At 48.3% G+C, this 13,608-nt stretch overlaps 2 protein-coding genes across 3 annotated transcripts; one reads left to right on the top strand and one right to left on the bottom strand.

Moving 5' to 3' along the window:
* The first annotated feature begins 294 nt into the window (after positions 1–294).
* Positions 295–3,179, top strand: LOC109734924 (protein SINE1). The gene is made up of 3 exons (XM_020294107.4): positions 295–467; positions 903–2,337; positions 2,444–3,179. The coding sequence occupies exons 2-3, from the start codon at positions 970–972 to the stop codon at positions 2,996–2,998; spliced, it is 1,923 nt and encodes a 640-aa protein (XP_020149696.1). The 5' UTR covers positions 295–467; positions 903–969; the 3' UTR covers positions 2,999–3,179.
* A 66-nt stretch (positions 3,180–3,245) lies between these two features.
* On the bottom strand, positions 3,246–8,190 carry LOC109734923 (pentatricopeptide repeat-containing protein At4g14850). Of its 2 annotated transcripts, XM_020294106.4 has the most exons (3): positions 6,480–8,186; positions 4,841–5,333; positions 3,246–4,184 (listed from the first exon to the last, which is right to left on the bottom strand). In XM_020294106.4, exons 1-2 carry the CDS (start codon positions 8,147–8,149, stop codon positions 4,868–4,870), a joined length of 2,136 nt encoding a protein of 711 aa, XP_020149695.3. In that variant the 5' UTR covers positions 8,150–8,186; the 3' UTR covers positions 3,246–4,184; positions 4,841–4,867. The 2 variants fall into 2 exon arrangements, with proteins under 2 accessions (XP_020149695.3, XP_040248122.2); XM_040392188.3 differs by lacking the exon at positions 3,246–4,184 and having other exon boundaries at positions 4,787–5,333; positions 6,480–8,190.
* Between the last annotated feature and the right edge of the window lie 5,418 nt (positions 8,191–13,608).

The following is a 13,608-nucleotide window of genomic DNA, read 5'->3' as shown; positions in this document are numbered from 1 at the left end:
TAGGCTCCGCCATGGCTAGGACTGTAATTTCCACGCCCCCAAATTTCAAAATTTCCGCACCTTCCGCGCGTGCTGCGCGTCGTCCGTTCGAAACGCCCAGTGTTGTACTGTTGACGCACCAGCTCTTCTGCCCAACCCCGTCACTGAGAAATGGGACCAGATGGTGCACTCCTGATTTCTACTCCACTGGGTCTGACGGGCCAAGCGTGAGAAAAGTAGGAGGCTGACCACTGCACGGGGAATCCCAATCTTAACACCCCTCCCCATTTTAGCCTCCGCATCTGTCGAGACCCACGCTCCCAGTTCAAATCTTGAGAGAGAGAGAGAGAGAGAGAGAGTTTTCTGCCACACGCTCCCTCTCCAGTTCAAATCTTGAGACTTGAGAGAGAGCGAGCGAGAGAGAGAGAGACACACACACACACACAGAGAGAGAGAGAGAGAGAGGCCTTGCAAGTTCTTCAATCCAGGTCAGTTCAATGCTGGAGCATACTGCTCCCCTCTTTGCTGGTCTTGTTCTGCATCGATTCCTCGGTCTTTTACTCTTTCTTCATTGAAAAGGGAGGGGGATTTGGGGGGTAGAACAGTGCGCGCTGTGTAGTTTAGTTAGTCGCGATTGGATTGCTGCTTCCTGAATCCTGACGCGGCCATGTGAAAGTGGGGCGGAACAATGAGTCCCCCTCCAAAGATTGTTTCTTGTTTCTGAAAATCTGACATTCATTTCATGATTTGGTGTTTATGGCACTACTTTATGGAGTAGTACTAAATTCCGATATACGTAATCTTGTAGGAGTATATGTTTGATGAATGCTAGGGCCAATTTGCCGTTACAGCTGTTTACTTATGCCAGATATATGAGGGAAAGATGCCAAATTTTTCGCCTGAATCTTTGGTTTGAATCACAGGTCCAGCGCGCCGGAAGCGGAAGCTGCTGCATTTTCCTGTCCCGGGAAGGCGAGAACCACCAACCCAATGGGCCGGAGCCTGAGCCCGCTGCTCCGGCAGGAGCTGGAGAACCTGGACAAAGACGCCGACAGCCGCCGGAACGCCATGAAGACGCTCAAGTCCTACGCCAAGCAGCTCGACTCCAAGTCCATCCCCCACTTCCTCGCCGAGGTCTCCGACAACAAGCCCCCCGGCCTGCCCTCCGGCGAGTTCACCATCTCGCTCTACGAGGTGCTCGCCAGGGTCCACGGCCGGAACATCGTGCCGCAGATCGGCAACATCATGTCCACCATCACGCGCACGCTGTCCTCCAGCGGCGGCTCCTTCCCGCTGCACCAGGCGTGCTCCAAGGTGGTGCCGGCCATAGCGCGGTACGGCATCGACCCCTCGGCGCCCGAGGAGGAGAAGGCGCGCATCATCGCCTCCCTCTGCAAGCCCCTCTGCGGCGCGCTCATGAGCGACCAGGACGGCGCGGCGTCGGGCGCCGCGCTCTGCCTCAAGGCGCTCGTCGAGTCGAGCAACTGGAGGTTTGCGTCCGGTGAGGCCGTCAACGAGGTCTGCCTGAAGGTCGCCGGGGCGATGCACGACAGGTCAACCCGGTCCAATGCGCACATGGGCCTGGCAATGGCGCTTGTCAAGCACAACGGCCTGATTGCAGAGGCGTATGCGAGGTCCCTTGTGCGGTCTGCCCTGCAGGTTCTTGACGGCGACGCCGCGGAGAGCAGCTCCCAGAAGCGGCTCTCGGCGATCCAGATGATCAATTTCTTCATGAAGTTTGTCGACCCCAGGAGCATATCCTCGGAGCTTGGCAAGGTGGTGGATGTCATGGAGCAATGCCAGAACGACCGCATGCCGTTCGTCCGAGGCGCCGCGTTTGAGACGTCACAGACTGCCAAGAACATTGCTGCGCAGAAGGGGTCGAGGCACGAGGTCACCACGAGCCCGATGGTAGGCTCCAACTTCCAGAAGAGAAGAGAGAAAAGCCCATGCAGGAGCCTCTGGAATGCCAAGGGCAGCAGCCCTGCAAGCTCCACCATGTCTGCTTCACCGGTTCAGTTCCAGTCCCCTGAATCACAGGTGGTAGACTCAACCATCATGTATGGCAGTAGTACGCTCACTGAATCGCCCATCTCGATCGGGCAGTCTTCTTGCAATTTCGATCAGAGCCGGCGCGCAAACAGGAGGTTATGGAGCAATGATGGTGTGGATGTTTCTCTCAAGGATGGCCTGTTCATTAGGTTCTGCTCAAACGGCAAGTGCCTTGAAGATGACTTGGGGGAGGTTTGTGACAGCGAAGTAACCGATGCCGATTTCGAGTGCACTGGCACATTCACAGGATTTGTTTCAGCTAGCCCCAACAACGCCTTATCAAGAGATGAGACCCCCGGTCCGCAGGTACACATAACGAAATGCCTATACTGCTTCAGTTTTGATTCGAAAAATATTGTGTGTGTACATCAATTGACCTGTTAACTGACTTTGTTATTTACTGTTGTTCTAGGCTTCTGAAAGGCCGATCAGCATTGATGATGTGAAGCTATACACGACACCGAGAAAGCTTCTCCGATCTCTCCAGAGTTCATACGACTTCGACTCTGATCGCCACAAGGAAAAATCAATTATGAAGCTGAACTGCTCATCATCGTCATCGTCGTCATCATCATCACCACCATCAGATCAGGAACATAAGGAACTAACAGAGTCATCTGAGGATATGCAATCTGAGCATTCTGAGAGCAAGACCGAAGAGGGGAGCAAAGAGACTGAAACCGCTGCTGATAGGCCTAGCGCTAAGGGTACTATGGAGATTATCTGCAATGAAGATAAATCAGGTCTGTCTAGTACTGAAGTTGAGAATACAACCTGTGAAGAATCCTCTGAGGTTGAATTCAAGGAGCTGGATGTTTGTGTGAAAAGAAGCAGAGGGAAGACCAGGAAGTTCAAGACAATATTCGGTTGTCTTTCGAGCATAATCATTATCGCTGTCGCAATCATCGCTGTGTTAATTAGGATAGAAGACAGTTCTGAGGATTATGTTGGTCTAGTCCCCACTTGATGTCTGTAGGTATTCCTACTGTTTAAGTTATTGCATTGTTTCTACTACCACAGTAGTGGTGGTTAGCTGGCCTAATTATTTTGCAGTCATTAATCTTTGTATGACAGCAAACCCTTGATATGCTTGTTGATTTTGTGTCTGTGATGTGCTTATAAAGTGTTGTGTTCCTGTGCTGAAGCAATTACTTGACTTTCTTAAATTGATTTAGTTTGCCAGTTTACATTTCTGGAGTCTGCAACATAGTGCATTATTTTACAGATACATGCCACTGATCTTTTCATCAAAATTCCGAAGTACCATATCCCACAGTTGATTGTAAAAATACATGGAACTGAAATGTTTGCATTCTGGTTTTGCTTGATTGTTCTGAAAACATCAGAGACAGCTAGATGCAAAAGTAAAAGAAGCAGATAGCCAATGCCTGAAGTTTCTAAAATCTTGATCCTGCCGGCAAACACAATCACCCTCTACTCCATCATGAAGAAAGTGATGGGATGGTCGGAGACGAACTCGTTGCTTGGTGGCTTCCCAGTACATTGTATGACCCCAATTATGATCATGGCCGCCTCAGTTCCTTCTTCGTCCACATTGACGACTGCTTGGTGCACACTCTTTCTCAGCAATGTCGGCCGCCTGTCGTGGTCCTGGCACATTGGCACATGCTCGGCAGGTCGTCTCGGTAGCGTGAGCCCAAGCAGATGGAGGTCCCATTTCAAGTTTACCTCGAATTAGGGCAGACCAACGGTTGGCGGCTGCCGTCTTGGGTGTGATGCTGTACAGGTACTCCAGCCTTGCGGTACACTGAATAATGCGTGTTGTCCGCGTCAGATGAAGCCTCGCCGGCCGCAGCGCCTTGGCTGTATTGGTATGGGAACATGGGTTCGTCGTCTCAGTCATGCCTGTAAGGGAGCTTCAGGACCTTGAACCCGTTCATGGATGCGCGTCGTACATGGGCTTCCACATGACCTGTGCATCAAACGCGGCTGCCATCAAGGCATCCAGCCAGTGAAAGTGCCCAGCCTCACCCGGTGTGTCTCAAGCATACTGCACCACACCACTTGGCCTTGAAGTAGACCGTGTGGGCAAGCACGAGGTCGAGGTCGGTGCCGCCAGAGATGATGGAGCCGATGAGATTTTTCGTGGCAATCCTCACCCAGCTCTTGATCTTCTCCGCTGTTTCTTCTTGCTTCATAAATTAGTTACAGTAAACCAAATCAGAGAAAAATTCATTCATAGGCCATTTTCGTCAGATAAAGCAAGGGAGAGCGGTACTTCACAACCATGTTCAGACAACAAAACTGGATCAACAAAATGGAATCACAACAAAGTTGATGTCATCCTTTAATACAGTAGGTGCCACTTTTAATGAACCACCAATATAGGTGAGCATTAGTTTTCAAATTGAGAAAAGGAGCGCTTGTCCTTGTTTTTGAATAAGAAACATAATAATTACCTCCTGTTTGAAGAATTTGTCCAAGTAGTTCTCTCGATGCTGCAACTATAATAGTAATACAAAAACATGCATTGGTAACTTGAGTTTTCTACTGTAGTTATGCTGGATATTTGTAGTAACACTGAGATCTATTCCTCAATTGACCACTATACTTCTACTCCTCCGTCCGAAAAAGCTTGTCCCTCAAATGGACGTATATCTAGCACTAGATACATCCATTTGAGGAACAAGCTTGGGACAACCTTTTTCGGACGGAGGGAATACTTCTTTGAAAGTTCAAACAAAGGGAGTGATATACAATACATAAAGAAGTGAGCTAAAACATCATCGTTCTGGAGAAATAATTTATAATCTCATGCAACTATCCTACAAGAACAGATGTTGCATACCTTTTCTGTATCACATGGACAGAGTTTTCACCAGTAATCCTTGCATGAACATTCATACTGTTTAAAGTGATGAAACCTATTATTGTCCCTCACAATTATCTCTCTATCAACAATACCAGATATAAACTTGAAAGCTCGGTGACAATCCACACATATTCTCAAGTTCTTTGTGATCCTTATAGGTACACCAGGCGGAATGTGAATGAGTCCATAGGCCAGGGCAAGCTTCTCACTATGTTGAAACACCTCTGATTCTTTCTCTTCTTCCTCAAGATCATAAAGTGAATATTGTGTGTCTGGCATGTACCCAGAAGCTTGCATTTGTTTTTTAAGCTTGGCCAGTAATGCCCGGATCTCGCTATTCATCTCATGTTTGGTGTCCTTGGCATGGAAAACATGCACACCATTTTTCCAAGTGATCCAGCTACACCCTGGGTCTTTCTTGATTCCGACATCTTTCATCTCCTTCCTTACATAAGTTGCTTCTGCCCACCTGCACAAGTTCAGAAGATACACTAAATCAACAGTATGAATTGTGTGCTAGTGCATTGATTCTAAGGCTAAATTAAATTCCAAAGAATGGCATAATCTGGCAGATATCTCATCAAATGTTTAAAAAGGTATTAAAATATTGTTTTGTTATTTATGCAACATAGTGTGCAGATGTCCTCTCCCAGCAACCAAACAGGGCCAGCTCTGTTATTTCAGTTGATGAAGGCAGCCTGCAAGCTAGGAGGCGGTGCTAGCGTTTTTTGGTTAGATGCAGCAGTCTGCAGTGTATGGAGGCTGCCTCCAAGAGGAGATAGACAGAGAGAGCTTAGAGGCATGCATACATTGTGGATGCTCGAATAGGCCAAGAGATAAGAGCAGATAGTTTAATAACTAATATGTTCCAGAGTTAATGGAATGAAGAATACATGCGATCTACTGACAAGTTACGACACTCCACACTGATATGTGGGATTGTTAGTTTTGAGGTGAACTCTTTTAGGCATTGATATATGGCAGTATTTCTCAAAGCCTCAATATCACCATGAACCCCTAAAAGAAATTCAGAAGATACATTAAATCAACAGTATGAATTGTGTGCTAGTGCATTGATTGCAAGGCTAAATTAAGTTCCAAAGAATGGCATAATCTGGCAGATATCTCATCAAATGTTTAAAAAGGTATTAAAATATTATTTCATTATTTCCGCAACATAGTGCTTCGGTTAACATGAGAATGTTGCAGATGTCCTCTCCCAGCAACCGAACAGGGCCAGCTCTATTATTTTAGTTGATGAGGGCAGCCTGCAAGCTAGGGGGGCGATGCTAGCGGTTTTTGGTTAGAGGCAGCAGTCTGCACTGTGTAGAGGCTGCCTCCAAGAGGAGATACAGACAGAGAGAGCTTAGAGCATGCATACATTGTGGATGCTCGAATAGGCCAAGAGATAAGAGCAGATAGTTTAATATGTTCTAGAGTTAATGCCATGAAGAATACATGTGATCAACTGACAAGTTACGACACTCCACACTGATATGTGGAATTGTTAGTTTTGAGGTGAACTCCTTTAGGCACTGATATATGGCAGTATTTCTCAAAGAGTCAATATAATAATGAATCCCTAAGAGAAATTCAGTATGAGAATTACTTTTACCTGCCAGCTGATGCGAGCATGTTCGAGAGCAGCACGTGATTGCCAGAGTCCTGAGGGTCAAGTTCAAACAACTTCTCAGCTGCAATCCTTCCCAGCTCCGTCTTCCCATGCATCTTGCATGCCCCAAGTAGTGCTCCCCAGAGAGAAATGGAAGGTCTCATTGGCATCCTCTGTATAATCTCATAAGCTCGCTCTTCCATTCCTGCACGCCCAAGCAAGTCAACCACGCAAGCATAGTGCTCAGTCCGTGGTTCTATCCCAAACCTCTCCCTCATTGTCTCAAACAGCTCATAGCCTTCCTTGGTCAAACCTCCTCTACTGCAGGCTGTGATCACATTTACAAGTGTGATGTAGTTAGGTGCTGTCTCTCCACTCGCTATCATATCACTGAACACCGCAAGTGCGTTTATAGCATCACCGATGTTGGCATGCCCTCCAATCATCGCATTCCATGTGACAAGATTCCGCTGTGGCATATCTGAAAAGACATGTTGAGCATCTTCAACACCCCCACACTTGCCGTACATGTCAACCAATGCACTTGCAACAAAGATGTTTGCATCGATGCAAGAGCGTACAGCAACTGCATGCAGAGCACGCCCAAGGTCAAGGCCTAGCAGGCCTGCACATGTAGTGAGCACACTGGAGACCATGAAGTCAGTCGGCTCTTCCCCCGCCCTCCTCGCACCCAGGTACACAGCAAAAGCATCCTCCTCTGCCCCGTTCTGTGCATATGCAACAACCATGGAACACCATGATACACTGTTCCTGACTCTCATCGCATCAAACACCATCTTTGCCTTCTCCGCGCATCGGCACTTCCCATAGAAATCAACCATCGCATTCGACACTGAGACATCCATGTCAAAACCGCACTTGACCACGAACCCATGGAATTGTGACCCAGGCAACAGGAGCAGCGCCCCGGCACAGGCGTTGAAGAACGCACAGACCGAGACGACATTCGGCATCCCGCCAGCCTCCCGAAGCCCAAAGTAAGCCTGGACCGTCTCGAGGGGCCGGCCGTCGAGCACGGCGTTGGTCATCACTGCGTTCCACGCCACCACGTTTCTGTTCGGCATTTCCTCGAACAGGCGGCGAGCCAGGCCAAGGCGGCCGGTCTTGAAGTACATGTCCAGCGCGGCGCACGAGACGAAGGCGTCAGCGGGGAGGTAGCCGAACCTAATGGCGAGCGCGTGTATCTGCGGGCCGGCGGCGGAGCGAGGGGGCGCGGAGGCGGCGGCCTTGAAGGCGGAGGGGAAGGTGAAGTCGTTGGGGCGGAGGCCGAGGCGGAGCATGGCGGCGAAGGCGGAGAGGGCGGGGAGCGGGCGCGCGTGCTGCGCGGCACCGGAGATGAAGGCCGTGAATGACACGACGGTGGGGCTGGGGTCGGAGGCGAGGGCGGATGCGGCGGCCGCGGGGAGGTCGAGCTTGGAATAGAGGTTGACAAGGTGCGCGCAGATGAAGGGCGGGATGCCCGGCGACAGCAGCCTCAGGGCGCGCGCGTGCGCGGCACGGCCGAGCCGCGGGGAGCGCGACGCGATCGCGGCCTCCACCGCCGCCGCAAGGAGCTGGGGGTCCGCCGACATGGCCGCGCCCGCGCGCATTTGCTTGTTGATGAATTGGGCTTCTTTTCGCGCGCGCGCGGGGGAGAGCTGTAAGAGCATCATACAACCGGACCCGTACCAGCCCCCATCGCGCGGTCGGGCTTGGTACCCTCAGCCAGGCCCGCGCCGAATAAAATCAGCCTATTTGATTGCGTGGGCTACATCTATTTCCTGCTTCGTATGAAACTTGAAGCAGCTCTGAGCCTGCATCGAGTAGAACGGTTGAATCGGCAATTTTCATGAGTCAAGCCCGCTTGAGCCACAGGTGGGGAAGCACGGAAGACGATAGAACCTCTCATAACTTCTCACACTCTCTTCAGTCACCATCCGCGCTAGTTCACACCCACTCGCTTTCTCTTCCCTCACCGTCCCTTCGATGTCTTCGATGGGAGAGCCACCGTCACGCCACCCCCCCCCCCCCCACCCCATCATCGTCAGTAGCAACCCCATCCGGCGAAGGTGGATTGCCGGCCTCTCCTCTCCCGGCCACGATCTCACAGCGGTTCTCCAGGCGTCGTCCCGTTTCTACACCATGCTACTGCCACGGGCCAATGCACCGCCGCCGCCGCGCACTTCGGCTCCACCACCGGTGTCGGGCCTCTTCATCTTGGGCTCAACGACGGCGGGGTTATAAACCCCACTGCATATGACTTTGGCGGGCTCGGCTTATGGGGGTATGTTTACCCCCATTTGAGAGTTTTCTCCCCTGCGTCCGGTGCACGTGGGGAGCTTGAGGACGGCATACTCATCCTCCAAAGGCGCGTGACGAGGAGCACGATCACGGCCCTCGCAATGGCCGGTTCACATATTTTTGGGCTTTTGGTTGGAGTAGTTTGGATAAAAAAGCAATGAGGTCACTAGAGATCAAAGGGCCAATAGTTGGAATAGAATTCCTTGAAATCAGCACAAGGAGTGGGAGCTCTCTCCCAGAAAAGTGGATAGGACTTGTGTTTGCTTCGAGAGGCACTGATGGAGTGGGTGGGGGTATATATAGGTTGGACAAAAAATCTGACTGTTACACACACTTTTGCACATATCAGTGAGTCCGAGTGGAATGGCCCAGAGGCAACAGTTGGATTGCTTGGTCACACGGTGGGAAACTGATCGGTGGCTCTAAGAAGTGTTGACCTAAGCATTTTACACGCCTCGGTGTCACAGAGTGAAACCGTTCGGAAATTACGAACGTAGAAGGTTATAGAATATTTGTACATGTGCTTCGGTGAGTCCGGATGGGTTTCTCGGTGCGACCGATGCAACTAGGGTTTAGGAAAATGGCTATATCCGTGTGATTCGGTGACTCTGATAGAAATCAGTTCGGTGCGTCGGAGTTGCATTTATGGTTCGATATAGTGTGAACTTGTAAAGTAGCTAAGGTCTTTGGAGTTTGATCTCTAAGCACTTTGAGCAATGAACTCATCTTCTCAACCTCATCCCCTTTTGATAGTATTGGCATATATATGGACTTAATGTGATCTTTGATCACTTAAACACAAAACTAAGAGTCTTGAGGCTTGATCCAACACTTGTCTTTAGTTCTGGAGGGGTTCACCCTCACTTCCCATGTTGTACTTATTAGTTCAAAGCCATGTATGTAGGAATGAATTTCCAAAAACACCAAAGAGATTAGGAGCACTTTCACGCGGTGGTACGGTGTGCAGGCCTGTGGTGTCTTTGGGGTGGTGCAGTGCTGGTTGCGGGCGCCGTCAGGTGACGCGGTTAGGTGGTGGCGGTCTCTCTTCTCCTCGGTTCGAGCCAGTTGCACGCGCCCCCGTCCCGCACAGGTCAGCACCCCCTTTTTTGCTCTTGTACTGCAGATTTTCAGTAATTCCTATCCTCCATTAAATCACGTAATTTTAGAGGAAAAATACATTAGCATTGAACTACAATCGTTTTGGGGTTATGCATTAGAGACAGCTACATTCACGTTAAATAGGGCACCATCAAAATCCGTTGAGACGACGCCTTATGAACTGTGGTTTGGCAAGAAACCAAAGTTGTCGTTTCTTAAAGTTTGGGGTTGCGATGCTTATGTGAAAAAGTTTCATCCTGATAAGCTCAAACCCAAATCGGAGAAATGTGTCTTCATAGGATACCCAAAGGAGACAGTTGGGTACACTTTCTATCACAGATCCGAAGGCAAGACATTCGTTGCTTAGTATGGATCCTTTCTAAGAAGGAGTTTCTCTCGAAAGAAGTGAGTGGGAGGAAAGTAGAACTTGATGAGGTAACTGTACCTGCTCCCTTATTGGAAAGTAGTTCATCACAGAAATCTGTTCCTGTGACTCCTACACCAATTAGTGAGGAAGTTAATGATGATGATCATGGAACTTCAGATCAAGTTATTACTGAACCTCGTAGGTCAACCAGAGTAAGATCCGCACCAGAGTGGTACGGTAATCCTGTTCTGGAGGTTATGTTACTAGACCATGACGAACCTACGAACTATGAAGAAACGATGGTGAGCCCAGATTCCGCGAAATGGCTTGAGGCCATGAAATCTGAGATGAGATCCATGTATGAGAACAAAGTATGGACTTTGATTGACTTGCCCAATGATCGGCGAGCCATTGAGATTAAATGGATCTTCAAGAGGAAGACGGACGCTGATAGTAGTGTTACTATCTACAAAGCTAGAATTGTCGCAAAAGGTTTTCGACAAGTTTAAGGTGTTGACTACGATGAGAGTTTCTCACTCGTATCTATGCTTAAGTCTGTCCGAATCATGTTAGCAATTGCCGCATTTTATGAAATCTAGCAAATGGATAAACAAAACTGCATTCCTTAATGGATTTATTAAAAAAGAGTTGTATATGATGCAACCAGAAGGTTTTGTCAATCCTAAAGGTGCTAACAAAATATGCAAGCTCCAGCGATCCATCTATGGACTGGTGCAAGTATCTCGGAGTTGGAATATACGCTTTGATAAGTTGATCAAAGCATATAGTTGTATACAGACTTGCGGTGAAGCCTGTATTTACAAGAAAGTGAGTGGGAGCACTACAACATTTCTGATAAGTATATGTGGATGACATATTGTTGATCGGAAATAATATAGAATTATTCTGCAAAGCATAAAGGAGTGTTTGAAAGGAGTTTTTCAAAGAAAGACCTCGGGGAAGCTGCTTACATATTGAGCATCAAGATCTATAGAGATAGATCAAGACGCTTGATAAGTTTTTTCAATGAGTACATACCTTAACAAGATTTTGAAATGGTTCAAAATGGAATAGTCAAAGAAAGAGTTCTTGCATGTGTTACAAGGTGTGAAATTGAGTAAAGACTGAAAACCCGACCACGGCAGAAGATAGAAAGAGAATGAAAGTCATTCCCTATGCCTTGGCCATAGGTTCTATAAAGTATGCCATGCTGTGTACCAGATCTATTGTATACCCTACACTAATTTTGGCAAGGGAGTACAATAGTGATCTAGGAGTAGATCAATGGACAGCGGTCAAAATTATCCTTAGTGGAATAAGGACATGTTTCTCGATTATGGAAGTGACAAAAGGTTCGTCGTAAAGGGTTACGTCGATGCAAGTTTTGACACTAATCTAGATGACTCTAAAGTCTCGGTCTAGATACATATTGAAAGTGGGAGCAATTAGCTAGAGTAGCTCCGTGCAGAGCATTGTAGACATAGAAATTTGCAAAATACTTACGGATCTGAATGTGACAGACCCGTTGACTAAAATTATCTCACAATCAAAACATGATCACACCTTAGTACTCTTTGGGTGTTAATCACATAGCGATGTGAACTAGATTATTGACTCTAGTAAACCCTTTGAGTGTTGGTCACATAGAGATGTGAACTATGGGTGTTAATCACATGGTGATGTGAATTATTGATGTTAAATCACATGGCGATGTGAACTAGATTATTGACTCTAGTGCAAGTGGGAGACTGAAGGAAATATGCCCTAGAGGCAATAATAAAGTATTATATATTTCCTTATATCATGATAAATGTTTATTATTCATGCTAGAATTGTATTAACCGGAAACATAATACATGTGTGAATATATAGACAAACAGAGTGTCACTAGTATGCCTCTACTTGACTAGCTCGTTAATCAAAGATGGTTATGTTTCCTAGCCATAGACATGAGTTGTCATTTGATTAACGAGATCACCTCATTAGGAGAATGACGTGATTGACTTGACCCATTCCGTTAGCTTAGCACCCGATCGTTTAGTATGTTGCTATTGCTTTCTTCATGACTTATACATGTTCCTATGACTATGAGATTATGCAACTCCCGTTTACCGGAAGAACACTTTGTGTGCTACCAAACGTCACAACGTAAATGGGTGATTATAAAGGTGCTCTACAGGTGTCTCCAAAGGTACTTGTTGGGTTGGCGTATTTCGAGATTAGGATTTGTCACTCCGATTGTCGGAGAGGTATCTCTGGGCCCACTCGGTAATGCACATCACTATAAGCCTTGCAAGCATTGTGACTAATGATTTAGTTGCGGGATGATGTATTACGGAACGAGTAAAGAGACTTGCCGGTAACGAGATTGAACCAGGTATCGAGATACCGACAATCGAATCTCGGGCAAGTAACATACCGATGACAAAGGGAACAACGTATGTTGTTATGCGGTTTGACCGATAAAGATCTTCGTAGAATATGTTGGAGCCAATATGAGCATCCAGGTTCCGCTATTGGTTATTGACCAGAGAGGTGTCTCGGTCATGTCTACATAGTTCTCGAACCCGTAGGGTCCGCACGCTTAACGTTACGATGACAGTTATATTATGAGTTTATATGTTTTGATGTACCGAAGGTTGTTCGGAGTCCCGGATGTGATCACGGACATGACGAGGAGTCTCGAAATGGTCGAGACATAAAGATTGATATATTGGACGACTATATTCGGACACCGGAAGTGTTCCGGAGAAGTTTCGGATAAAACCGGAGTGCCGGAGGGGTTACCAGAACCCCCCGGGGAAGTATTGGGCCTTAGTGGGCCTTGAGGGGAGAGAGAGGGCAGCAGCCAGGAGGTGGCGCGCCCCCTCCCATGAGGAGTCCTATTAGGACTAGGAGAGGGGGGCGCAGCCCCTCTTTCCCTCTCCCTCTCCCTCTCTTTCCTTCCCCCCCTCTCTTCCTAGTTGGACTAGGAAAGGGGAGTCCTACTCCTACTAGGAGGAGGACTCCCCCCCTCTCCTTGGCGCGCCTAGGGCAGCCGGCCTCCCCCTTGCTCCTTTATATACGGGGGCAGGGGGGCACCTCTAAAGAGACTTGATATACGATATTTTAGCCATGTGCGGTGCCCCCCTCCACCATATTACACCTCGATAATACCGTTGCGGAGCTTAGGCGAAGCCCTGCGTCGGTGGAACATCATCATCGTCACCACGCCGTCGTGCTGACGAAACTCTCCCTCAACACTCGGCTGGACCGGAGTTCGAGGGACGTCATCGAGCTGAACGTGTGCTGAACTCGGAGGTGCCGTGCGTTCGGTACTTGATCGGTCGGATCGTGAAAACGTACGACTACATCAACCGCGTTGTG

The sequence above is a fragment of the Aegilops tauschii genome, chromosome 6 (genome assembly GCF_002575655.3).
Source record: "Aegilops tauschii subsp. strangulata cultivar AL8/78 chromosome 6, Aet v6.0, whole genome shotgun sequence".
Classification (NCBI taxonomy): Eukaryota; Viridiplantae; Streptophyta; class Magnoliopsida; order Poales; family Poaceae; genus Aegilops; species Aegilops tauschii.
This window is presented reverse-complemented; position numbering and strand designations above follow the sequence as displayed.